This window comes from Ambystoma mexicanum, chromosome 4p (assembly GCF_040938575.1).
Source record: "Ambystoma mexicanum isolate Mex_15411 chromosome 4p, UKY_AmexF1_1, whole genome shotgun sequence".
NCBI classification, from domain to species: Eukaryota; Metazoa; Chordata; class Amphibia; order Caudata; family Ambystomatidae; genus Ambystoma; species Ambystoma mexicanum.
In genome coordinates this window covers 610667215-610692935 of record NC_090927.1, presented here as the reverse complement: position 1 = coordinate 610692935, position 25721 = coordinate 610667215, and the positions used below count along the sequence as shown (strand labels likewise).

Below are 25721 nucleotides of genomic sequence, written 5' to 3'. Positions count from 1 at the left end.
TTAAATATGGACAGCGTCGCCAGGTAACCTTTAATGGTCCCCACTTGCAAGCCCCTGTGGGCCAAGGAAAGCAAAAAAGACAGAACCATGGGAATGTCATACTCAAAAGGATCCACATTCTTAACTCTGAACCAATCGCAGAACTTCCGCCAACGGCAATGGTACAGAGACTTTGTTGCCGGCCGCCTGGCCGAGAGCAACACCTCCATCACGTCTTCAGGGAGGCCCCAATCCGTATACCTCAACCTTTCAGATGCCAACCGTGAAAGGTTGAGGGATCTGACCTCTGGATGGAGAACCTGACCCCCCCCCCCTCCTGTGAGAGCAGATCGTCTCAGTAGGGAAGAAGACGTGGAGGGCAGATGGACAAGTCGAGAAGCAATGAGCAATGAGGATCATCCGGGAACCGAACCTCTGTAACATCCGCAGTACTTGCGGGATGACGGGGACTGGAGGAAACACGTACAGCAGTGGGAATGACCACTCCACCACGAACGCGTCTCCTAAGGCTCCTTTTGGAGGAAATTCCCACGAGCAGAATCTTTCGCACTTCCAGTTGACACTGGAGGCGAAGAGATCCACTTGAGGGGTCCCCCAAAGGGCAAAGATCTCCAGGAGAATCTCCTGAGCTAGCTCCCACTCGTGAGAGATCGTGCTCTGCCTGCTCAGAGCATCCGCCGTCTCGTTGACGTCTCCGGCCAGATGAACAGCCGAGATCGAAACTTTCTGCTGGATGGCCCAGAACTCAAGCTGCATCGCCTCCCTGCACCGAGGAAGTGACCCTGCCCCTCTTTTTGTTGAGGTAGTGCATGGCCACCGTGTTGTCCGTTAGAATCAGGACACTCTTTCCTTGCGCAGTCGGCAGAAAAGCCTTCAGGGCTAGCCTGACGGCCCACAGCTCCAACAGATTGATATGGAGTCTGGACTCCGACGGAGACCAACGACCACTGACAGTCAACTCGTTGGCATGAGCTCCCCATCCCACGAGGGATGCGTCCGTCACGATCGTCACCTCCGGCCAGGGCAGCCAAAATGGGGCCCCCTTCATCAGATTGCCTTCGACGGACCACCACAGAAGATCCTGGGCGACCGAGGGCGGCACCTGAACAGGGTCCGACATCCTGCCGCAGGACTAAGACCACTGGAGCTTGCGTGCCCATTGCAAAGATCTCATCCGCAACCTGGCCTCTGGCACCAGAAGAATGCAGGATGCCATGAGGCCGAGCAGTCTCAAGAACTCGGACGCTGGGAGAGTCTGGGCAAGTTGAAACTTGTGCACCATCTGCTGAATGTGAAGAGCCCTCACCTGGGGAGGAAAACACTGCCCCAGGGATGTGTCGAGCACTGCTCCGATGTACTGGAGCCGCTGTGTTGGCGTCAAATGGGACTTCTTTAAATTTAGGGAGAAGCCCAACTTGTGAAGGGAGTGGCAGGTGACGGACAGATGATCCAGGACTTGCTCGGGAGAGCTCCCCCTGATCAACCAATCGTCCAGGTAGGGGTGGACGTGAATCCGCCCTTTCCTGAGATGGGCTGCCACCACCACCATGAGCTTGGTGAAAACCCTCGGGCGGAGGTCAATCCGAACGGCAGGACCTGAAACTGAAAGTGCGAGTCGCCAACCGCGAACCTCAGGTACTTCTTGTGCTTGGGATGGCTCGGTACATGGAAGTAAGCGTCCTTGAGGTCGAGAGACACCAACCAGTCCTGAAGTTGAAGGGCCTGGAGGACTTGAGAGAGAGTAACCATCTTGAACTTGTCCTTCCCGAGGAGTTTGTTCAAACCGCGCAAGTCCATGATGGGTCTCAATCCCCCGTCTTTCTTCGAAATCAAAAAATAAGGGGAATACCATCCCTTGTTTCTCTCCGCTACAGGCACCAGTTCTATGGCGCCTTTCTCCAGCAGGGCTTGAATCTCCTGCGCAAGGAGTGGATCCGGACTCTTCAAAGAGAGGTTCCCAGGTGGATTGTCGTGAGGCCTCTGCCGAAAAGGAAGACAGTAGCCATGGGTTATGATCTCCAGAACCCACACATCTGAAGTAATGGCACGCCACTCTACAAGATGCTGCGCCAGCCTTCCCCCAACCGGCGAACCATGGGACCTGGCCTCATGACCGAGTAGTAGCGGCTCCGGCGTTGCCTGAGGGCAAAGAGGCAACTGCCCGAGCGGCCTTGGCACCTCGAGTACCCCGTTTTCTACCTCAGGCACTCTTACGGTGGCCTCCGACAGCTCCTCTCGCTTTACTGAAGGACGAGTAACAGCGAAAGGAACCTCCCCTCCATCGTTGTCCCCTAGGACAAAAAGGTGGAGTTTGTCGAACTGCAGCGCCCAACGACTTCGCTGCAGCTTTGGAGGTCTGCAACCTCTCAAGGCTCTCGTCAGCCTTGCTGCCAAAAAGATGTTCACCGTCAAAAGGCATGTTGCAGATCCGGGACTGCACATCAGGAGCGAACCCAGACTTCCGCAACCACGCAAACCTGCGTATTACAGTGCTCGCCGCCATGGACCTGCTGACATAATCTGTCATGTCCAAACCCGACTGAACGGCCTCACACATGGCATCCTTGCCATCCTGAACAATAGCAAGGAAACCATCCCGTTCGTCCCCTATGGGAATATGTTCAGCCGCTAATGCAACACAGTTCCACAGTATGTGTGTGAAACTAGACAAGCCACATACAGAGTTGGCTGTCTGAAGCGCCATACCCCCTGAAGAAAACACTTTCTTCGCCCAGCCATCAAAACGTTTGTCGTCCCTATCTGGAGTGATGGTAGGATACAACGCCTGCTTTGCCGGTGCCGTAGCTGCCTGCACCACCAAACTCTCCGGAGTGGGGTGCCTGGACAAGTAGCAGGGGTCGCTACTGGCTGGATGTTATTTTCGCAAAACAAAGACTTGCCCACTGCCGGGAGACTCTCCGGAGCAGTCCAAGCCGCCGCCGCCACCCTTCTCTGCAGAGCCATATGAAAAGGCAGTACCGGGTCAGTGGGGGGACCAAGATCAAGGATGTCCGTGAGATCATCCTGAACAAACACCCCTGGGGGAGCCGACCATCCCAAGTACTCGGTGACCCGAGACATAAGGCGTCGGTATGAAGAATCGGCATGAGTGCCAGGCTCGGGCCTACAAAACTCCACCTCCGGAGAGATGTCCAGTCCACTGGCATCATGCAGTGACTGCCTCAGGTCATCAAACTGGCTATGGCCTGAGAGAAGCTCATCTGGCACCGTAACTGGAACCAAGCCTTCATCAGAGCCTTCATCACTCTCTGAAATGTACTCCAGGCGGTAAGAGGAAGACACCTGGGGACCAAAGCTATGCCTGACCTTAGCCAGAGCCTTTCTAGGGGCTACCCCGTGCCACGGGGCCCCTCCGACACCACCGCCTAGAAAGGCGTTGAGGGCGCAGAACGAGTCTGCAGCGGCATCGAGAGCATCGGCATCAACGTCGAGTGAATCGGCATCGACGTCAGCTACAGCCTCGAAGCCGGAGCTCCGAGCGTGTCTCCCGATGACCTAGGCGCCGACAGCATCGACGACCCCCTCGGAAGCGGAGCCGAGAGAGAGGGAGAGAGAGATCGTCGACGACCTCGGCGCTACAGGCGTCGGCGTATTCCACGAAGACGGCACGGATCACGCGGTCTCGAGCGCGTCGAGGACCAGGACCTCGAACGGGCATGGCGAGAACGGCTCCCCTTGTCTGAGCGGGACCTCTTCCGCGAGCCGTGCCGACCACCCGAGCCTGAAGGCATACGAGCGGTGTCTCTCGACCGGTGCCGACCGATCCCACTCGGAGGCACGGACGGACCGGTGCCCTGCGATTCGAGAATCACCAACATTTTCTTCCCGAAGGAAGCCCATTCCTCCAGTGTCGCTTGCATGGTGGGATAAGCGACCCGCCGACGGGCGGAGTCCTCGGAAGAGGACGGGGAAGGCGACCGATGCCGGCGCTTCCGGGAATCCCTCAAAGAGGCAGAGGAGTGGCGAGACCGACACCTGGAAGGAGACCCACTGAACTTCCGACGATGACGCGGAGAGTCGCCTCTGGAGTCATCTGTGGAAAGCCCCATAGACCTCGACTTCCGGGGCTTAGACACCCGACCTACAGACAACTTCTTCTTGCGCTCCCACAAGGCCTTGGCCGTGAGCGACTGGCAGTCGACAGTCGTCCGTATCGTGGGCCTCCCCGAGGCACCAGAGGCAGGCGTCGTGCGAGTCTGTGACCGACATCTTGGACCCACAGTCCCCACATTTCTTGAAGCCCGGACGTGGGGTGGAAGACTAGGTAGACATCGTTGCGAACAGGCTTTTTTCACAAACACCGAACAGGTTCAAAGAACCAAGAAGAATACAACAAACTCCAAGAGTCGAGGCGTACCGAGATTCACGAAGCAAAAACGTTCCCGGAAAAAACGGAACTGAGTCTACGGACGTCGTGCGTCCTACTTATCACATCGGGTGACATCGGCGGAGGTCCTCGGGGACGGCGCATCGACATCATCGACGCAGGACACAGATGGCGAAAATTTTCCAAAGCAGCATAGCTGTGAACATTACCTGTCATAGATATGGAATATGTCGGAGGACCCAATCCCCTCGAACTGTTTTTGTTAATCAACTTAGACTTTTAAAAACCATCTTGCCATTTGTTTCAGAACCCGATCGTGCAGTGGTTGTGGGAACCATGGTAAACTCTAGAATTTATTATCGTGGGGTCCTTCTTATAGGAGCACCAGAGGGACCGCTACATCGACTCCAGGTGGCCCAAAATGCTGCTGTCAGATACTTTTTTTATCTGCCTAAAAAGATACAAATTTCGGAGTATCGGAGGAAGTTGCATTGGCTGCCTGTAAGGAAGCGGTTTGAATTTAGATTACAATGCCTAATACACAAATGCTTACAAGGTGTGGAACCCAGCTACCTGGTTTCTAAAATTAGGCTTTATCACCCATCTCGTTCGCTTTGCTCGACTGGAAAAAATCTGCTGGTTGTACCTCCCTCTCATTTTGTCTCTGACCACTATTTTTCTGTCAGGGGACCACGCCTCTGTAATGCACTACCAGCTGAGTTATGAAATCTATCTTCCATTGTCCTTTTTCAGAAAAAACTGAAGACATACCTCTTTCAGTAATTTCCTTCTCTCTGATAATGTTTTAAGTGGCTACTTTATTTTTTTATTTTATTGGAAATTTGTATGGCACCTATACACAGGTGTTTCCAGGTGCCACAAGACAATATAGGGGGTGGAGGGTGTACGTGGGGGACATGGGAAATCATGAGAATACAACAAAGAAACTGTTATATTTAGCTTGTGACAATCCTACCGTGCAAGTGCATGACAAGGTGGGTGATAAGTGCAGGGGGTGGGAGGTGGAGGGAGAATTGCAGGAGTGGGGTACGGGCAAGTGCTGGTCAGGCCAAGGAGACAAGTGCCAGGGGAAAGAGAGGGGGTGGAGGGGAGGAAGAGTGCTGCGGTTAGGGAGGATAGTCCGGGTAAGGGAGCCCGATGGAAAGTGCTGGCAGAGGATGCTGGGAGGGACTGGTGGGGATGGTCTGGTCCCTGTATGACTCTGAAGGGACCAGGCCCCAGCTGCAGCGGCAAGTGGTGATTTTAGCGCAGGAGGGGGAAGAGGGAAGGAAAAGGAGAAAAGGAAGGTCTTGAGAGGTTCCCGGAACTTAAGAAGATCTGGCTCCAGTCTGAGGGGGGAGGGAGTCCCCTAAAGGGGTGGGAGGCTGTTCCAGAGAGGCGCCAGCCAAGGAAAGGGATCTCCCTCCCACTCAAATTAAACATCTCTGCCTATATGCAGGTTCCTGCTTGGTTCTTTCTGTAAGTATATGCACACTATAAATCATCAATCAAATCAAGCAGATAAGCCTGTGATTCCTCAGAGTCCCAGAAGTTGATGCTGTGATCGTGAGTAGTTGTAGTTCACATCACACTGCCAGTCTTTTCAGGGAATTTGGTGATCCAGTAACAATGTGAGCCGTACAGGGCTCAGAAAGTGCTCTTCATAGAACAAGGAGACACAGAGAACTGTAGGATACCCAGTTGGTCGTGCTGAGTCAAGGGAAGGGAGCACCATTATTTCACTAGCGACTGACAAAGATATGATGCAGAAATCTCTCTTTTTATAGCATGCTGGGGAGTGGGATTCACATCCAGCTACTGCTAAAAATCACTGCACCAGTCAAACATTCAGAGATGGTCGCCATATTACAACCTTCCTTGGCTTCTTCCCTGGCAAACCAACAGGATTTGGATTCAGCAGTGAACCCCAGACACTATTTGTATATGCACCTAGCCCCACTCTGAGCGCCCAATTTGAAGTCCCAGGATGGCCATGACCCTATATAAGGCTATGAGTTAGTTGCAGGCTTTCAGGGTAAATGTTATGTTGCTGGGATTTATATTGTGCTCTACTACAATTTGCATCATCTCCAGGCCCTCCGGCAGATTTGAAAGGGAGGTGGGTGGGTTGGATTAGTAGGGAGAAAGAGAATGCAAGACAGCTTTGCTGTTTTGTTGATGCATGCAGTTTGGAACCACCCAGATACTATGTGCGTGTCATTTTCTAGGTGTTCAGTGCAGAGAGCATGGAAGCAGTTTTGTCCAAAGGGGAGGTGCATGTGATTGTGCTGCTAAAATGTACTGGCCAGGGCTCTGGTATGTAAGTTATGTTCTCTGAAAAGGTAAAATGGCTGCAGCAGCTTGCAGGAATCTACAATTGCACAACGAGCTGCCACCAGCTAGTGAGGTTCACAGCAAGCAAAGGAGGAGGACCTGCTAAGGGAAGTATTCTACAGGGTACCTTAATGGCACTTGGGAGTCATCGGCGCATTAGTGTCACCAGTGATGCCCTAGTTGAGGACTGTGGAAAAAGGAAGCCAGTGACCCACAGGGCAAGGAAAATGCCAATGGACTCACACAAGTGGGACTAGAACTGTCAAGCTAACATCGGGTTTAGATTCCTGGCAATGCTAGCTATTGTTCAAATATGCAATAGCTATGGCCATTTTAAAACAAGTAAACATGTGCATGTTAGCCAAGGTTGCACGTGTTGTTCTTTAACTTTATTCTATTCATCAAACTATGAATCATCAATAAAAAAAGAAGTGTGCAGAGTTATTGCAAATTGAAATCCTAATCCCAAATTGATAAAGGGTTTTCAAAATATGTTTCCACTTAAATGCAGCTCCCTGAGCTGGCCTTGTAAATGATGCAATCTTGGTCTTTTGCTTAGATTCAACACGATTTGTGCAGATTGACCTTCGCGCAAACACCGAGCTCACATTTCAGCCTTTGGCAAATGTGGTTTTTGAGAGAACTGAAGCAATACTGCAATGCCTCGGGGATCTTTGGGGTTTAATTAAATCAAGTGGTTTTGCGATGACAGATGATAATGAAGCAGTTCAGGTTACTGAAGAAGCCATACAGAACAGTTTTCATACTGCTGCGGTTAGTGGTATCAATTAGGAGCAGGCCGTATTCCGACTTCCCTTTCATTGTGCTCTCATGGAGGACAGTGGAAAGGCACCTAGAGTAAAGAGGGTAGCTTTCACCTCAGGCACCAAACAAAGCAATACACATAAAATGCGCAAATAATCTCGGTCTATACATAACAATGTACAATTTCACATACTTTTTTTTAAAGAAATGTACACAGAACTGTTAAAACAAAAATGAATTTGCTCCTTCCTTACCCATGCCCGTACCTGCAGCAACACTCGACATTTTAAACCAATTTGCGCCTACAACACCGCAAGCAGGGAATGACTGGCAACTTTTGGCACGGGGAGGGGGGCAAGTACAATTTTATGGCCCATGGCGCAATGGCGCAATGGCTCAACCTCACAATGCAGTGGGGCCCCATCTTCCAGAACATATAAACACAGTGCCAACCTCTCCCTCACACATTTTCAAGCATATATGTTGGATGTTATAGTAAAATGATTTTACCAGGATAGTATAATTTGGTGAAATTGGAAAGCTGGGGCTTGAGCTCAGGTTTCCTTGTGTCTGAGTTTGCATTTTGACTGCAGGTTTTTTCCTCCTATCCCATCTTTAGTTTTAGACCAATGTTAAGAGGTGGAGAAGCTAGAGTTCATTGGTAAAGGAGCGCCATAGCTGAGCCAGGGCGCCTGGCTTCGCTCTTAGAGCTAAACATGAACTAGTACAGTAAGAGACCCACATCTGCCTTCCTTTTTCCCATAACACAAAACCCATACCTGGCGCTCTATCCATCAGCCCCTCTACAACAAAGACCTTTCCATCGCATTCCACACCTTTTCACTCTTTTGAATAGATTGTAACCATCTGTCTAACCGCTCCTTCTGCATCTCTTGGAACAACAGTGCCTTCACTGACCCACCCTGTACCAGTGGAAGTTCTTCCAAGATTAATCTTTGTTCCTCATCTTCACATTAAACACTTCCACTCTCACGAAGCTAGTTTCCTCCTTTGACTTCTACTACCAACGTTTGGCTGATGATCTCCAAATCTTATTTTCCTTCTACTCCTATACATGAGAGCTATTCACTCCATCATGCATTACTACACCGCTCCATGCTCTCTAATGGACATCTCTTCCAAAACCAAAAATGTCTTGCTCACAGCTCCAAACATCACACCAATTCTCCCCACTTCCCGCTTCTATACATTTCTTCCTGTCCTCCTCAACCAGTACCCCAAGGCCCGAAAGGTACAGCTCCCTTTGAGTGAACAAGAAACGAATTGATGGGTGTACCTCGTAACTCGCTGACACCTGGGGTTATTATGGCAAAAAACACAAGGGGGTGGTGTCTCGTGGGAAAGACACATGCCACTATTATTTTATTTCATTACAGAACCCATTTGCGCCATATTATATATGAAAAAATGTATAGGCGTGAAGGCTAGCAACCATCCAGGCTATTTTGGATCCTAGATCCCATCAATTATATTCATTCAAAAATAAACTCACAATATACACAGCAAGATAAAATCCACAGGTTGAACAATTAACAATATAAAACAAATATAAAACCAACAACCTGAATCAATCATTGTGCAAAAAACAGCATAGAGCGATACATCATTGCATGTCTTATTTCATGTATGAGTCTCTTAAGTAAACCTTATGTGTTGTGCAACATACAGCACAATAGTGCAAAAAACGAGCACAAGAACATACAGGTCAAAATATTGAGACATGTTAAACCATATTGTGTCATGCAAAAATGTCAATGGCCAATATCGGCCATAAACTACCCTACACGGTTTAATGTCAAACCATTTGTAGTGGACAAAAGTGAGGTAGTATGAGAGCACAGCAAATGTATTACTCTAAATCTCCCCATTGTGTGGGGAGGCCCCTTGACAATTGCATTATAGGATGAAAGACTTTGCGGACATATGGTGACAACCATCCAGGACCTCAATACTTGCAATTTCAGAGAAGATTGTTCTGGAACAATTCCTAAATGCCCTACTAGGACCAATATAAAGGCGAGTGTGTCAACATCAACCAAACCTGTAAAAGGAAATGAACATTGCTTTTATCAAAAGGCAGGCTACAGCCGGCTTACCACTTTCAGCGCCCACCACAAAGGTTGTGGGTGCTACTGTGCAGCCTCTCAAGCCAGCAAGACCAGGAACTGAACGAGAACAAGGAAGGTGGAAATCCCAGTCAGAGGAGCCAGTATGGCACAAGGCCAAATGGCCAGCACCATTGCTCTCACTCAGATAACCCCTGTGTTTTGAGTGTGATGAGTGGGGCCACATAGTTCGTCTGTGTCCAAAGAAGACCAATTCAGAGCCCATGGAAATGCCCACGGAAACGGGTGCCTCCTATAAAGAAAACAAACTAACAGGAAGTCTTCAAAGGTACCCATAAACAGTAGGTGTGTAAGTGGATGGTAAGTCAATGTATGCCATGCTGGACGGTAAGCCACATCAATTGCCCCGAAAGAACTTATGAAACATACAAAAATAAGGTGCATAGTGTGATGCTGGAAATGCATTGGAAGGACAGGGCCTTCGTATCCTTGTCCTTTATTGCCTTATCATGTATGTTCCGTCTTGTTTTCCGCGCAGGAGTTCATGTGGGATTCCTGGCGGTGCAGCTCTTCCTCTTTTTGGTTTGGTTAACAGACCCTTGGGATACCCTTATGCCACCCATGGGTGGGAGTACAAGCCTGTACTCCTAGTGTATGTTTTTGGGCACCTGTGTGCGGCCTATTGAGCAGGGTATGCTGAACTTGACAGGTGCTCTGAGTATCCTCCATTTTGGGATACCCAGGCCCTGCCATTGGAATCAGTTGATTCCTGATAGAAGACAAGATGGCCCCTGTAGCCTCCTGCTTTCTACTGCCTGTTACCTTGTTTTCCAAAAGTCCTGGGAAGCCCTGGCTCAGTCCCTTCATCCTGACTGGCAGGTGGGTGGAGGTTCCTGCCATATATGGTATTGTGGGGGAAGTCCAGGCCTGACTGGCTGGTGCTTTCCCAGTGACTGTATGTTGTGGGTACATCCTTGGGGTGGGACCTGGGTGAACGGAGTGTATGACCAATATGCACTTCTTATGAGTGTCTAGTTTCTGGTATGTGACACAAAGACTGAGACAGCCCTGCCTGAAACTGGTATGAATGCAGTGTGGAGTGCTGAATGGCTGGGTACTTGTCCCAATACACATTCCTTGTTGTGAGTGTCTGAGAGGGAGGAGACTGGCCTGAATGCCCGGTGAGCCGGATTGCCTGCCTGCCTGCTGAATGCCCTTCTTAATGATTGGTTGCCTGAGTGTGACCCTGCAGAGTGAATGAGAGACGGAACAGTATATCTGGGGGCCTCTCACTGCTAGAAATCTTTCAGAAGCTGAAGTCGAAACTGATGCTTAACTTTGAAGCCCACTGGAACAAGAAGAAGAACTGCTGCTGCTGTCCTTCGCTAATCTGAAAGCTGCTGTGCCTTCAAGGAACTAATCCAAGAGAGGACTTGGCTAGGAGACCTCTTCTCAAGCTACGAGGGACCATCGTGCACCAGCTGATCTTTGCCAAAGCTCCCTGGACGTCAGATCCTCGAAAGGCTGCCAACCTGAGACGGGGACCGCCGCGGACTCACGAAGAGAAGTGCCCAGACATTGAAGTCCATCACCATCGCCGACCAGAGCCACAGTGCTCCCTTGCCTAAGAACATTGAAACAAGGACCTCTTTGCTCATCCTCGTCGACCGCTTTCGTCCTGCCGGAGAAAGTCAAGGCCGCCGACGACTGAGGAGAATCCGCTGGTGGGTTTCTCACCAACCGCAGACGAAGCTACTGAAGCCAGCCGTGGTCATGTCCCGCTCGTTGACGCCAGACCCCGATGACGCGAAACCCTTGCTGGGCCAAAGTTTTTCATTGACTCGTCGTCGTAGTGCACCGCACACCTCCCCTTGCAGGATGTTTTCAGCCGATTGTCAATAAGCACCGCAAGAACCGAAGCTGCTACCGCAAGGACAGCGTTCACCCATTTCTTCACCGAATCGACTCACCGAGGACTCTACGAAAGCAGGTACTTTGGGTCCATAGAACTTTTAGAGAAGGAGATAAGACTCTAATAGACAATATATGGACTGGGCTTGTAGTACAACTTTATTTACAGGTTGCCCAGGTGGGTAGATCCTCATACATAACTGTGCATAGTGGTAGGGGACAAGTATTCTGCCTACTGTTTTAACCCACCTGCTTTCCTCCTAGGTCTATTGTTGGTTCACTTTATTAACTGATTTGTATGACATTTGAACTGAGTACAGTTGATGCATTTTAAAGTAATCGAAGTATAAATGTGGTACCACACAGAAACTGTAGATATTTGCCATTGTAGAGTAGCCTGAGCACAAAGTGTGTTATTGTGATTCTGTATATAACCTTGAACCTTATTTATATAAAGAACTGCGTTATCACTAACATAGTGTGTGGACATTCCTTTGTGGGTGCTTGGGGACTACACCAGCCTGCATCACCTCCTGAAAGCTTAAGCCTTGATTGCTCATCCATAGCTACCCTATAGAGAACCTTGGCGGTGGTGCTCTGTGCCTCTCCTCTGCCATATAGAGAGCAGGAGTACAGACACCCCCGTCCAGTCTTTACACATACAAGGGAACGTAAAGATGTAACCAACCTGAATGATCCAATTGCAAATTCAAGATAGTGGGATAGGCAGTAAAGGCAGCACTTCTTCCCTCACTCCCTGCAACGGTTGTGAATGAAACAGACAAACCCCAGTTCAGGGAACTCGTGAAAACAACAGATTAGGATTGGCTACTAGAGTTGCCTTTCACCACATCGGACAAGTAACCCACCTAAAATCAGAAAGGCACCTTGAGAGAGGAGAACAAAATATCGAGGCTCCTGACCAATCAGTTTGACTCTATCGATTGCCACCTCAATGGCCAGGAATAATTTCTTGGGGCTTTGGTCATAATCCTACCCTCAGTATACCCCGAGAAAAAGCGGAGGAAGAGGGTCATGAGGAAAGCAATCACTAAACAAGTTCTTATCAGAGAAACCTATTGTACTACCATGTGTGTCAGGACGAGCAGGGGCAGAAACCAGAAATGATGTTGATTCCCCACTCACACATTGCCCAACTCGAACAATTAGATCACCACATTAGTGGAGGACAGCTAGCAGTTGATAAGACATTACTATTACTTACCAGCCAATTCTACTGGCCTGTGATCTATAGAGGAGGTCACCAAGTATTGCAAACATTGTCCTACATGCCAGGTTACTAGTCCGAAGATACCAACCAAGGTACCACCACAAGAGATACATTTAAGCAGGGCCACATTCCAATGTATAAGCATTGGCCTGGTGGGTCCCCTTGAACCATCTAGCCGAGTGTGTATGTACGTTTTGGTCATTGTAGCTTACGCCACAAGGTACCCAGAAGCCCTCCTGATGTGGGGTCCCTCGGTCTGCCATATTAGCGATCTACTGATCCCTTTTTTTGCCAGGTTGGGTTTACCAGAAGAAATCCTTTACAGATCAGGGAACAAACTTCATGCTCACAGTGATGCAGCAAGTCTGTCAAAGGAGCCAAATTAAGTCAGTGAGAAACTCTGTATATCATCCGCGAAGAGATGGACTAGTTGAGAGATACAATAGTACTATCAAACAAATGCTCCAAAGGGTGGAGGGGCCCCAAGGAACAAAACGGGACCAAGCTCTACCTCAGAGTCTCATGGCCCTGAGAAAAACACTGCAGTCATGCAGGGGGTTCTCCCCCTATCAAACTTCTGTTCGGGTGACAACCCCACACTAACCCGTAGTATGAGAGGACAGGGAACACCAAACCAACAACAAGCAGCTCTGAGTGAATATGTGCAGAATCTGAACACCCACCTTTCAAGCTTGGGAGACTTGGCTGAGAAAATTGAGGTTGTGCCCACAAAATGCAAGAGAAGCAATACAACAGAGGAAGTTGGATGCTCTCCTCCCTGGCTGGTAATCGGGTACTTGCCCCTTTGTCCACCAGCAACAGTAAGAGGCTGGCCCAGTGGAGAGGGCCATAAACTAGTCTGAAGGATGTGGGACCAGTCAAGCACTTGGTAGCCCAACCTGTTTGGAAACACGCCAACATAGTCTACCATGTCAACCACCTGAAACATTGGCCTACAAAGAAAATAGCATTGATTACACTCGAACAGAAAGAATATCCCAAAATGTTTACAACTACTCAATCGCGGGACACCATGATGTTACCGTGGGAGACACCCTTAACTCTGGGAAGATAGGGCTACAGAGCAGACTCCAAGCATTTGAGTATGTGTTTTCCACCCCAACCTTGGCATGCATTCGCCTTCAGTCCCAACATATCCCAGAAGCAAAAAGGCAAAATGTTCAGGAAGAAGCTAAAAACATGCTTGACCTGGACATCACTGGACCTTCACATAGACCCTGGTGTTCACCCATAATGCTGGTCCCGAAGCCTGAAGAGGCAACTAGATTTTGCATGGACTTCACTCACGAACAAGGTTTCCCTATAAGAAACATATCCAATGCTGAGAGGGAATGAGCTGCTAGAGAAACTAGGAACAGCACAGTATCCCAGTATCCATCAACTTCACAAAGGGATATTGGCAAATACCCTTGAAAGAACAGAATAAGGGGAGAACAGCACTTGCCAGCCCCCAAGGCCTGTTGCAGTTCAGGATGTTACTCTTTTGGTTTGCACACAGCAACACTCACTCTCCAAAGGCTGATGGACCATGTCCTGAGAACTCAGACATATGCAGCCACCTACGTGGATGACATATTATACAGCAGACCGACCTAAACCATGTGACTCATGTCACCCAGACCCTACAACAAAGTGGATTGCACAGCAACATGAAGAAAACAGTAATAGGTGCTATCGTGACCTAATATCTAAGATATACCGAGTGCTTTCCTGTTTTTTAAATTCTTTTTTAGGATACTACGGACGATTCATCTATCCCTTTGCGACTTTAGCTGCCCAACTGACAAATGCACTAAAATATGTGGGGGACGTTTGCCTCGGCACTGACACATTGCGGGCCTTCCAGGGGTTGAAGAACATGATTCCTGAATAGCCTGCTTTGCATTGTCTCGGGTTTCAACCAGCCAGTGTATCTGCAGGCGGACGCCTCAGGAAGCAGACCGAGGGTGGTATTGTACTAGGGAAAGGAGGAATTCCTGTATCCGGTGGTGTTCCTAAGTTGGAAGCTCCTGCTGCACGAAGTCAGATATTCCACCATAGAAAAGGAGTGGTAGGCCATCGAATGGGCAGTGATATTACGGTATTATTCCTTAGGGTGCAAATTCAGTTTTTACAAATCATACCCCACTACAGTGGCTTGCCCGGCATAAGGATTTTAACCATTGAGTTCTGGAATGGTTTTGGCTCTCGAGCCCTTCTCCTTTCAGAACCTCCACAGGCCTGCTGCCTTACAGGGGGTCGCAAATTTCCTAGCTTGGCTGCCTGATCTGCCCCATCGGTAGACCCCTGGAATGGGTATCAGGTAGTCCGCACCACCAAGGTCCAGTTGGAAGATCAGGGTAGTGGCGCGATCAATGGCCTAGCCAGGCCGAGAAGGAAAAGCAGCCGTGATGCTGAACAAAGAAGAAACAGCAGTCGGGACGGCAAGCCGGGATACAGACAGCCTCGTAGTCCCTAACAAAGGGGTGGACGCAGAACACAGACATGACAAATGTCTCTGAAAACACCACCAGGCACTAGGATCTACAACCAGAAGGACAACTTCAACAGCACACAGTCAAAGACCCAGCTCAGGACGACGTCCTGAGCAGGACGCTACTGACAGGGCAACAAAGTACTTATTGGGAGCCAGGTGACGGACCGAGGGAAATCGCTGCTTGGAGCCTCGGGAGGCCCAAAACACTGGACCCATTGCGAAGAGGCAGAGTTTCCTCCAATAGAGTATTCAGGAAGGGGGCTGACCCTGCTCCCTGTGTAATCAATAGCAGCCCAGGACACAACCTCGAAGGGCGAAATAAAAAGAGAAAAGTGAGAATCAACCCTGAGAGGCCAAGAAGCAGCCTCCCCAAGCCAGGAAGGCCAAATTCATACTAGAACACACAGTGAAAGGAACTGGGACTCATGAATGAATTGTCTTTACTCTTGATTCGAAATTAAATTGAGAAGTAATCAGCAGACATTCAGTGGTTTGCAGTGGAATTTTCATAACCATGCAGAGAACTCTAATCACAAGCCGTTCTTAACCCCTCTGTTCCTTGCCCACCTACTTTGCATCCTTCATCTTTTTCTTCGCCTCCTTACCTCTCCATAATTGGGATTCTCCCCGCTGAAATGAAAACATTCAGCCCTGTAAGATTGCCCAAAAAAAATCTCCTACAACATCAAGGCCTCCCAAGGCCTTCAGTTGAATGACCCCATCATTACATCAATATTACCGGAACCCAACTGTATATAAATGTAATCGTCAGTGTATTTTGGATGTACTGTAAATGTCTACACTGCTATGCATCATCGCCACTATCATGTTCCAACCCCTTCAACCAATGATTCATCCATGTTTCGTGAACATACGACGTAAAGAACCAAGCAACTCAATTACTGTTTCCTCCATTCGGTATTTCTGTTTGAAGCTTTATGTTCCCCAAGACAAATAAATACAGGGGTAAAGACGTACAAGCATGCTGCATCAAAAATAAGTATCGCTGTTATGACCGTAACATGTCTACATAGAGACACAGAATGGAGTCTGAGCTAATTCTGTGGAACTATGTGAAATGAGTTTGGTGTATTCCATCAGGCTCTATATGGGCGTTCTCTGCCTGATCACAAAAAACACTCCATCAATTTGGCACAGGGTGAAAATGAATCCGCTTCTTTGGCCATTTGGAGGCCACGAACAACTTTAGCTGGTATGGCAGTTTCCTCTCATGGCCAAACCCAAGAACGGCAATATGCACATTTTGCAAAGGATCTCTACGCCCAATATGTAGACACTTTTTGTGTGTGTTGTGGTCAGAAATCCCTTCCCAAATGTGAATATTGTCGTTCTGGCAATTGGATTGCTGCCAGATTTTCCCAACGGGCTGCTGGCCGTTGCAGACAAAAACACCCCATTGATCTGGATGTCTGCACATCTGGTAACATCCTGGGGACAGATTACAGAAACCTTTGCACCAGTGTAAATGCTCCTTTGCACGGTATTGGCACTAGGACAAAGTTCGCCCTAGTTTAAAAACAAATGTGGGTGATTTTAGAAAACCTGTGCATCATTACAGGTGCAAGTACAACTTTGCATTGCAATAGGGCAAACACCTCTTCTTTCAGTGAATTTTTGCACCAGGGCAATGCCGTACAAAAGTGCACTTTCACCGGTGGAACGTCTCTGTAATCTAGCACCTAGTGCGTGTACGTCTAGATCCACTTGGACACGGATGAGACATTTCATTGAAATGCGCATGCACCACTTTGCAAAAGTTCGGATGGCAGTGGCTAAGATTGCAAACCGGTAGGAGGGCAGCAGGGCGTGCGCATTGTCAGCCAGAGAAGGAGAACCCAGGCCAGTGCAGACTGTACAGAGTCTATGCGCGGGCCTCTTCCTGTTTGTGCAGAAATCATAGCCCGAGATCTAAATCACAAGATCCGCGAACACACGGACACTATTACACTGCGCTTGAGCTTTTCATAGCAGCAAACTCCCAAAGAAGTCAGTTCAAAGCAACAAGCAACGATGTCCGGTCTGTCATTGGAATAAAATGCCAGTAATTATATATGTTAGCAAGAATAGATAAGTGCAATGAATTATAAGCAGACAAATAATATGAAATGCTTGCTGAACCATTAAGCAGGGTATATTAGGAAAATATAACATCCTGCAGTGCTTTTAGAGTGTTGTGCATAGCGTCCAGGATCCTTCGGACAAGCTGATAAAATGAAGGGTGATAGAAATGAACCAATGGGTTGTACTTACATTATGGATGAGCTCGAAGTACTTCTGACAGGCCAGCTGATAATGCATACCTTTAACCAACTCCAACACCTAGAGAAAAACAGCAGAGACACGCACAGGTTATTAAGGCCCACTCCCAAAAACACTTAAACACCCTTGAGTGCTCGACCACCCTGGTTCGGTTAGTTTTAATACATAAATTTAAAACCGGTAAATCATTTTCCTATTTAACACGTGTTGTGATATCACGACTGACCTTTAATAAGATAATGACACCACTGCTGCTCTGTAATCAGTTATTACGCTTTGGTTGTGACATCAAAATGCCACCTACTTCAGCCAGCCAGAGCAGAATTCCAGCTGTCACAGCAGCACTTAAAGTCGTGACAAACTCTTTAAACACCTTTCTTGTGACGCTGTACAGCCATTAACTGATAAGGAACCGGTTATGGTAGTATGTCTATGTTGTGCATTTGCTGGAGATCAACACATGAGAGCAAGAATCTCTATGTTGTCACCCATTTTAAAGCACAAAACGAAAATGTTTTGAGATGTATTTTATTAAACTGCTTAAATATTTCTACAAAACATTAGAAGCTGCATATCTGTTTTTTCAATCCTCCACCTGTTTGTTTTTTCAATCTCAACCTACACACAACAAAGGCCGCCCATTAGACTGGATTGCAGACCTCAACTGCAACACCACCATCCTATCCAACACGCCTTGTGCTTGGACTGCCCACCACCTCATCACCAGATAAACACTGGCACCCCTTCCCAACGTTCTACCCACATTCACAAGAAACATCACAGCTGAGAAACTCATCCCTTTACTCCAACCTATCATTGACTTCACACCCACCATCACCAACTCCACAGAATTAGCGGACCTATACAATACAACCATTCTCAAGGCCATTAACACTGTTGCACCACTTAAATTACGGAAAGCTAAACCACGCGCGCATCTTAACTCCTGGTTCACACCTGAATTAAAAACTCTGTAAAAATAAAAGACAAGCCGAATCAGCCTGGAAACAGACTCCTTCCAATAATAATAAAACATCCTATGCCTTAGCCTCCAACATCTACAAGTCAGCAATCATCCAAACAAAATAAATATGTACAACGAGAGAATTAGTAAAGCCAAATCCAGCTCCAAAGAGCTTTTCAACATCCTGCGCGACCACGGGTCCCCATCGCCCATACCAGACACATGCACCAAAGACAGCTCTTGGTGTACCAACATACAAGAAGCACTCCTCTGCAAAATTGCCATGTTACAATCCAAAATTGATTCAAAGAAAGAAAGCCTCACCTTCGCTAACAATCCCACCTCACCCACCCAACACCACACGTACGGATAATAATAATCTATTCAAATTCTCCACCATCACTACCAAGGAGGTTGAAGATATAATAAACTCTCTTAAACCCTCCAAATGTCAAGGTGACATCTGCCCAACCCCAGTTAATAAAGATGCTGCCAAACATCTTGCCCCTTTTATCACCTCTCTTATAAATTAATCCTTCACATCCAGTATAGTACCCAACAACCTAAAGGATTCTTGGGTTTTACCTCTACTCAAGAAACCCACTCTCGATCCCAGTGTACCTACCAATTACAGACCAATTACTACTGTGCCCTTCCTGCTAAAAAATACTTGACAGGGCTGCCTACCTGCAGATTCAGAACCACCTACAAAAAAATAACAAAGACAGCCTTGATAGATCTCAAGACACAAATGGACCATCTCAAAGACAAAGGCAAACTAGCGCTTCTCCTCCTCGACCTTTCAGCCGCTTTTGACTTTGTAAACGAGGATATTCTCTGTAAACATCTAACTTCAGCAGCTAAATTCTCGGAAAAAGCCAATGCCTGGATCCAGTCCTTCCTGAACAATAGATCCATGAGAGTCTTTGCTCCCACTGCGCCGCAGAACCAGCCCCCGTCACTTGCAGCATCACCCAGGGCTCTTGTGTTTCCACCACATTATACAATGTGTTTACGAAACCCCTCCGACATACTGGACCATTTGGGTGTCATCTACATGAATTAGGCAGATGACATCCAAATACTCATCCCACTAACAGGCGACTATTCCACTGACAACACTGTACTCAACAACATTTATCTCATTATCCAAGAATGGATGGCCAAACACAAACTCTGCCTCAATGACGACAAGACTGAGCTTCTACTACTAGGTTCCCAATCCAGACTCAACCTCTACAAACTCTACCAGTCCTTCACCATTGACGGCAACAATATCTCCATCTTCAACAGTGTCAAAACTTTGGGGATTTACCTTGACTCTTCTTCCCTTACAATGTCTAGACAAATCAATGGCGTCTCTTCCACCACTGCTTACACATGTAAGCTCATCAATGCCAGTAGACCTTACCTCTCGACATCCAACTGTACTACGCTAGCCAGAGCACTAGTACTTTCAAAAGTCGACTATTGCACTGCTCTCTACCTGTGCACTAGCCAAAAAAACATCAAGCAGCTCCAAGTTATCCAAAATAACGCATTAAGATCGGCACTGAACATACCCAAACACAAGCAAATCTGAGGCCAGATGCTCGAATCAATGGCTATCCATCCCCCAGAGAATCGAGTACAAAACACTCTCTCTCACACACAAATGCCCATCTAACCAAGCACCTAGATACCGCTCTGACAATTTCACGTTTCACATCCCATCTCGCCTAACTAGATAAGCCCAAACACAATGTTTAAATATCCCCAGATTCAAGCTCCAAAAAGCAGGTGGCACAAGCTTCACTGTACTCGCCGCAAAACTTTGGAACTCCCTTCCAGCCAATCTCAGATCCGAACCTTCATTTCACCGCTTCAGACAGAGCCAAAACTTGGCTACTTGCCAAAGAAGTCTAACACGCCAACTCCTTACTAATCTCTTACCACACAACTGTACATATCAACTTTGTCCAACCAACTGTATATTTTTCTTTTCAACTACCATTGCACCTCATCTACTATCTGTACAACCACCAACCATGTATATAATTCACAATGTCCATTCCATGAACAATCTAACCTTTGCCAAGCGCCTGGATGCCCCAGGGCCAGGCGGCGCCAGACAAATAAATAAACTAAACTAAACCAAGCAGATTCTACACTGATTCTACACATTAGCAACTGGAAGATCTCTTGCATTTTATTAAGCACATGGGTAGGTATTAACGGGAATTGCAGTATATATCCATGTTTTTAAGGAATAACCTATCCCCTACCATGCGTAAAAAGAAGATTGCAAGCCAGCTCAGAGTTACATGACCTTATAAAGGAACTCTGCTTTTGGCCATCTTCCTCTAATTGGTCACTCCTCAGTGACCTACAACAGCCGTAGAACAACCTGTAGGGGGAACTTGATCCCATATACTGCTTAAAAAGTGAATTTGTTATGCAATACATACAATATTTAGGACAAACAAACATGAGGGTACTAGTTCCAAGGTGGGTAAACAGGTAGGGTTGAAGGGTATTTCATGTTATTTTTTTCCACCATGTGTCTTTTCTGTTGTGCTTCCGAACAAGTGTGATTCTCCATACAATTTGCCAGCGCTTATGATCACAATATACCTGCGAAAGAGGAACTATTTTGCAGAACATGAAGTGTCAATTTATGCCGGACTCCTCTTCCTTAAGAACGGCATCGTAGGTCTATTCATATAACAGCATTTTCTTTCAAGTTTTCATCAAAACAGGAGCATACCATTTCAGCTTTAATTCAGTGGACATGGGGCGTGTGAATGCGTTTTCTCCTCCACTAACTGCAACTTCTCAACAGTTTGGCTTTAGTAGGACGAAGAGCTTTTCTGTGTTCACACAACAAAGGGTCAGCTAAACCTCCATTCTTGCCCGCGATGACATCTGCAGATGGACCCCAGTCCTTCCCTGGAGCAGCGATAGCTCTTCTCCGACTGAACTGGCAAACTGCTAAAACGGCTCAGCTAACGGAAATGAATGCAGGTGTGCAGCAACTCCAGCTGACATGCAACCCTGCAGCACCCCTAGCTACTCCATTACTGGGATCCCCATACATCTCGGTCAACGAACCCCCAATGCAGCCCGCAGCGCCTCAAGCAGCTCCAATACTGGGATCTCTTTCTCTAGGGACTGCTTCATTACTGACACGCTCACCCCTCTCTTCCTAAACCGCCCCAGAGGACACTCTTGAAGCAGGTTCCTTTTCATATTTTCTTCAGTCTTGTTTTAGGAATAAGGCAGCGCCATTTCATGAGTGTTTTAGATCCGATTTTGCAGGACCATTGGATCTTGGAAACAGCTCTGCGTTTCCCTACCTAGTTTGTCAGAACAACTTCTCAGTCTCAAAGTCAGATTCCTAGTTCGGTTTTCTTGCAGGCTCAGGCCCACAAGTCATAGGACGCTCAGGACCAGTTCCCCAATATCAAAGGGTGCACTAGAACGGGCGTCCGGCATTCCTGGAATTTTCCAAATAATGTTTACCTGGTGGAAAAGAAGGGTCATTATCAATTTAAGGGATCTCAATCAGTTGGTGTTTCACCAACATTTCAAAATGGAGGCTACTGCCATCCTGAAAGATTTTTGGGAGCCTGGTGATTGGTAGGGATCTTTCATGTGTGTTAGTGGTCTGTTGCTTCCCTAAGAATTGTGCCCAATGCTCTGTTTGGCTCCAGATTGAAAATGTGACCATGGTCTGTTACGTCAACTGTCTGAGAGGACCCAAATCCAAGACTTTCTGGTCTGCCTAACTTTTGGGGACAGTTTTGTCATCTCCATTAGGTAAAGTTGAAAGCAGAATACCGACCAAGGGTACACAACATGGAGGCAGATTGGTGCTTTCACTACTGGCCCCATCCAAGTGCTTAGCATCTTTTCCCCTGATAATTCTAGCAGCGTTTGAGATTAATGGGGTGTATTAAAAAAATGTCTTGTCGGAATACCCAAATAACCAATTATTTCAGTTGGAGGGCAGATCTAGAAAGTTGCCATGGATGCCTTTTTCAACGCTGGGGCCAAAGGGTAGTTGACGGTTTTCCTCCCTTCACTCCCCAGATCCCTATTGTATGCCCATAACTAAAAGACCCAATTGGTTTTGTTGCTACACCTTCCACCCCAGAGGCATGGAATTCTTTGGCTCAGAATTTTCGACAATCTCCCCACAATTTCAACTCGTTGCATACCGATTGACTAGCCAAGAAGATTGCAACCTGCATTATTTGGTTATCCGGGGGGGGCGCCTTCAGCTGACAGCTTGGTTCAATTTAGAGATGGATGGTCAGGTTGCAGACCTTTGTCTCTGCTACAGAATTCATAGACACGCTTGGGCTCCAAGAATTCCCTGCTCTGTGCTACTTGGAATCAGTTAGTGAAGATATGATGCAGGTGAAGGTTTTGGAGAATTTTGTCAGTTAGGTGATACTACTCTACTGTTAATATTTGCAAGTCCGCCATCTCTTCCTGGCTTGTCTAGGGAGTTTCATTTGGGGGAACACCCTCTTGTTTGTAGTCTTCTTCGAGGCATATGCCGTGGGGATGCACCACTTCCCATGTATTTTGAATCAGAGACTTGCTATATAATAGGATTAGCCTGATAATTCAGATCCGTCCCTTCAATCCTTTTTCTGTTACTGTCTTTGGTCTCCTTCTGGCATGTGTCAGACGTTCGAGAACTCAACTTAATACATTGTAATTCCCCTTTCTTGAGTTACCATTTTCTTTCTCGCAGCACAAAAGCTGTTCTTGGAGCCATTCAAAACATAGCTTTTCCTGAGTTTCAAAAGTTGTCTGTTATGCCTGGTATGTTGCCTCCAACAATATGAACAATGCATAAAAGACTTTAGGAAGTCTTCTACCCAGTTCTTCGTTTCCTTTCGACAGCCTTTTAGTCCTCCGTCTTCTCCCACTTTGGGAAGGTGGGTGTTACTGGGTTATGTCCTAAATGGAGGTAATCATGTTTGTTTGTCACCCATTACCCCAAGGATACTATGGCTTTCAAAAGTGTTGGCCCTTGGCCCACTTGCAAAACAACTTAAGATATCTCAATTGACCTAATGGCACAATTTTAACCTGGCTTTCTTTAAACGCTTTAAATGCATATGTAAAGTATGACCTTCAAATGCAAATATTTCAGAGGTGCACAAAGTTCCGATGTCATTGAAATGACAAAGGGAATACAAGTCACAACTTTATGGAATTTGAGAAGGAATTGTTTTTTGTCTAAGGAGTCTACTGAAAATTGTTTTATTTTACAGTGTATTTGGAAGAGAGTCTGCCATCCAACACAGAAAGCATAATTGCAGGTAAGAAAGGCTGATATTTAAGGCTGGGAAGAAGCCATTTGCAAATTTAAAATCATCTTTTGCCAGATTGAAAAAAGGGTATCTTGCAGAAACTTTCAAGTTCAATTGTTAGCATATGTAAGCAGACAGGCCAGAAAAAAAATACACACAACAGTGCAGGCCAGACGTTGCGTCATGTGTCACTTATGTTGTAAGAGCTTAAATTCGGGAGACGCCCTTTTCAATATGAATCTATGTCATCACTGCGCCACCCGTAACTGCGCCGAGGAAAATATTGATGCCAATTATGGCACTTGTGTGTGCGCAGCCGACTCCCTTGTACCCCTGCAGCGTCAGCTCCTCCCAATTATTTGGGGCGGTGTTGACACTGCAGGGTCCTTTTAAAAAAAGGAAGGAAAATATTTTCTTTTCCTGTCCCTCGCTTACCGTAATGGTAAGCTGGGGACACCCTGCAACCCTGACTCACAATGTTGCGGGCAAGGAGAGCGGGGGACAGACACCCCCACTCCACTTTGGCGCAGTAATTGGAGTCGGCATACTCCTAAAATGCAAACAGTGCAGTAAAAGCTCAGTCAGCATTTTAGAGTCGCGGTTTTAGTACAATCTCTTCAATATCAACCTTGTCCCTAGCCTACTCCATCCCCAAACTGGTGTAGCTGCACTGCTTCCTCACTGGGTCCTCTTCCACACTAGTGTCCGTGCCTAGGAGTCAGCCTAGCCCAGCCTCGGTGAGTTGGGAAGTTTCCAGAATCTGATGCAGCCTTAAAAGGTTAAAACTTAAACAAACCTTAAAAAGTGGTAATGCCTCATCATGCCCTGCTTGCTAGAGCCCAACCTCGACCCCCAAAGAAGCTCAACATGCCCACCTGGTTTTGAGGAAGAGAATAGTGCTGTAGCCAAGGTAAGGCTCTGGAAATAGTTGAATCTCTGACTGAGCTTAGTGAAAGAGAAACCACTTCCCCTGAGCACCGGGCAGGTTAACTACTGGTCAGAAAGAATGTAGTGCTGCTACCCCTAGAGCGGGTTTGTTTCAGTGATTAACATTAGATAACATCAAAAACGTCCCTAGGAGGAACGGGGGGGGGGGTTCAGATGAGCAGATGGAGGTCGGTGGGAGAAGAGGCAAGAGGAATAAAGCAAACGTTGCTTTACCCCTCCATTTGCTCGAAATATCCTGGCAAATGACAAAAATGAAGGGGTTTGATCTATGCATGAAGCTGCAGATCTTTCCAAAGCGCATGTCAAATTAAACGCAAATAATACTTTCTCCTGTTTTGGGAGTGGAGGCAATTGGGACTAGAAGCACACCAGTGGATTATAGAGTAGTTCCAAATAGGATTAATTAACACTTATACAGGTTTTAAGAGGTATGTTCACCCACATGTCTCTATAATGACGTTAAATGGTATTCTCCGGTATGCACTTTTAACATATGCTTATTTGCAGAACTCTCTAAATTGCTAGGTTTTTCTTCGAGTACCATTATCTCGTTTTTGTACATTCAACCAATCCCTAGCTTTACATTTAAATATCTAAACGGCAATAGCCACACGCGAAATGCAGCAATGCCATGGATGGGGCCGTTTCCAGTCTCAGCGGCCGATCCTGGGCTAGGTTCCTATTCACTTTTACATGCACTAAATATGATCTGCCACCATACTCTGGAGCTAGAGCGACCAGAAAAACACATTACTGTGATCGCTGTTTAAAGGCACTTCCTGAAAAACACAGTGCTGCCACTAAGGCTGGCAGTTACGGAAGCACGCTGTCCTAAACCTGTATCCTTTATATATAATGGCACAGCTCTTTTCCCGGAACAGGCCATAGAAATAAGCAGAACGCTCCCTCGGCTTCTGGATAAAATCATAACTAGACCAATTTGGCTCCCTGTAATTTTCCTCCAGGAAGCTTTAATATTAATGTGACTTTTTAGATTTCTTTTGTTCGTTTACAATGATGTGCGTGTAATGGTTCAGCAGCTGCATC

General features: G+C 47.1%; 1 protein-coding gene across 4 annotated transcripts in view; it reads right to left on the bottom strand.

The window, feature by feature from the left end:
- Nucleotides 1-25721, bottom strand: part of PRIM2 (DNA primase subunit 2) — a 1404979-nt gene that overhangs the window by 44895 nt on the left and 1334363 nt on the right. For all 4 annotated transcript variants that reach the window (XM_069606178.1, XM_069606180.1, XM_069606181.1 and 1 more), the window contains one exon: nucleotides 17445-17513. In XM_069606178.1, the coding sequence (XP_069462279.1) occupies nucleotides 17445-17513 (69 nt within the window). The remainder of the gene's footprint in view (nucleotides 1-17444; nucleotides 17514-25721) is intronic.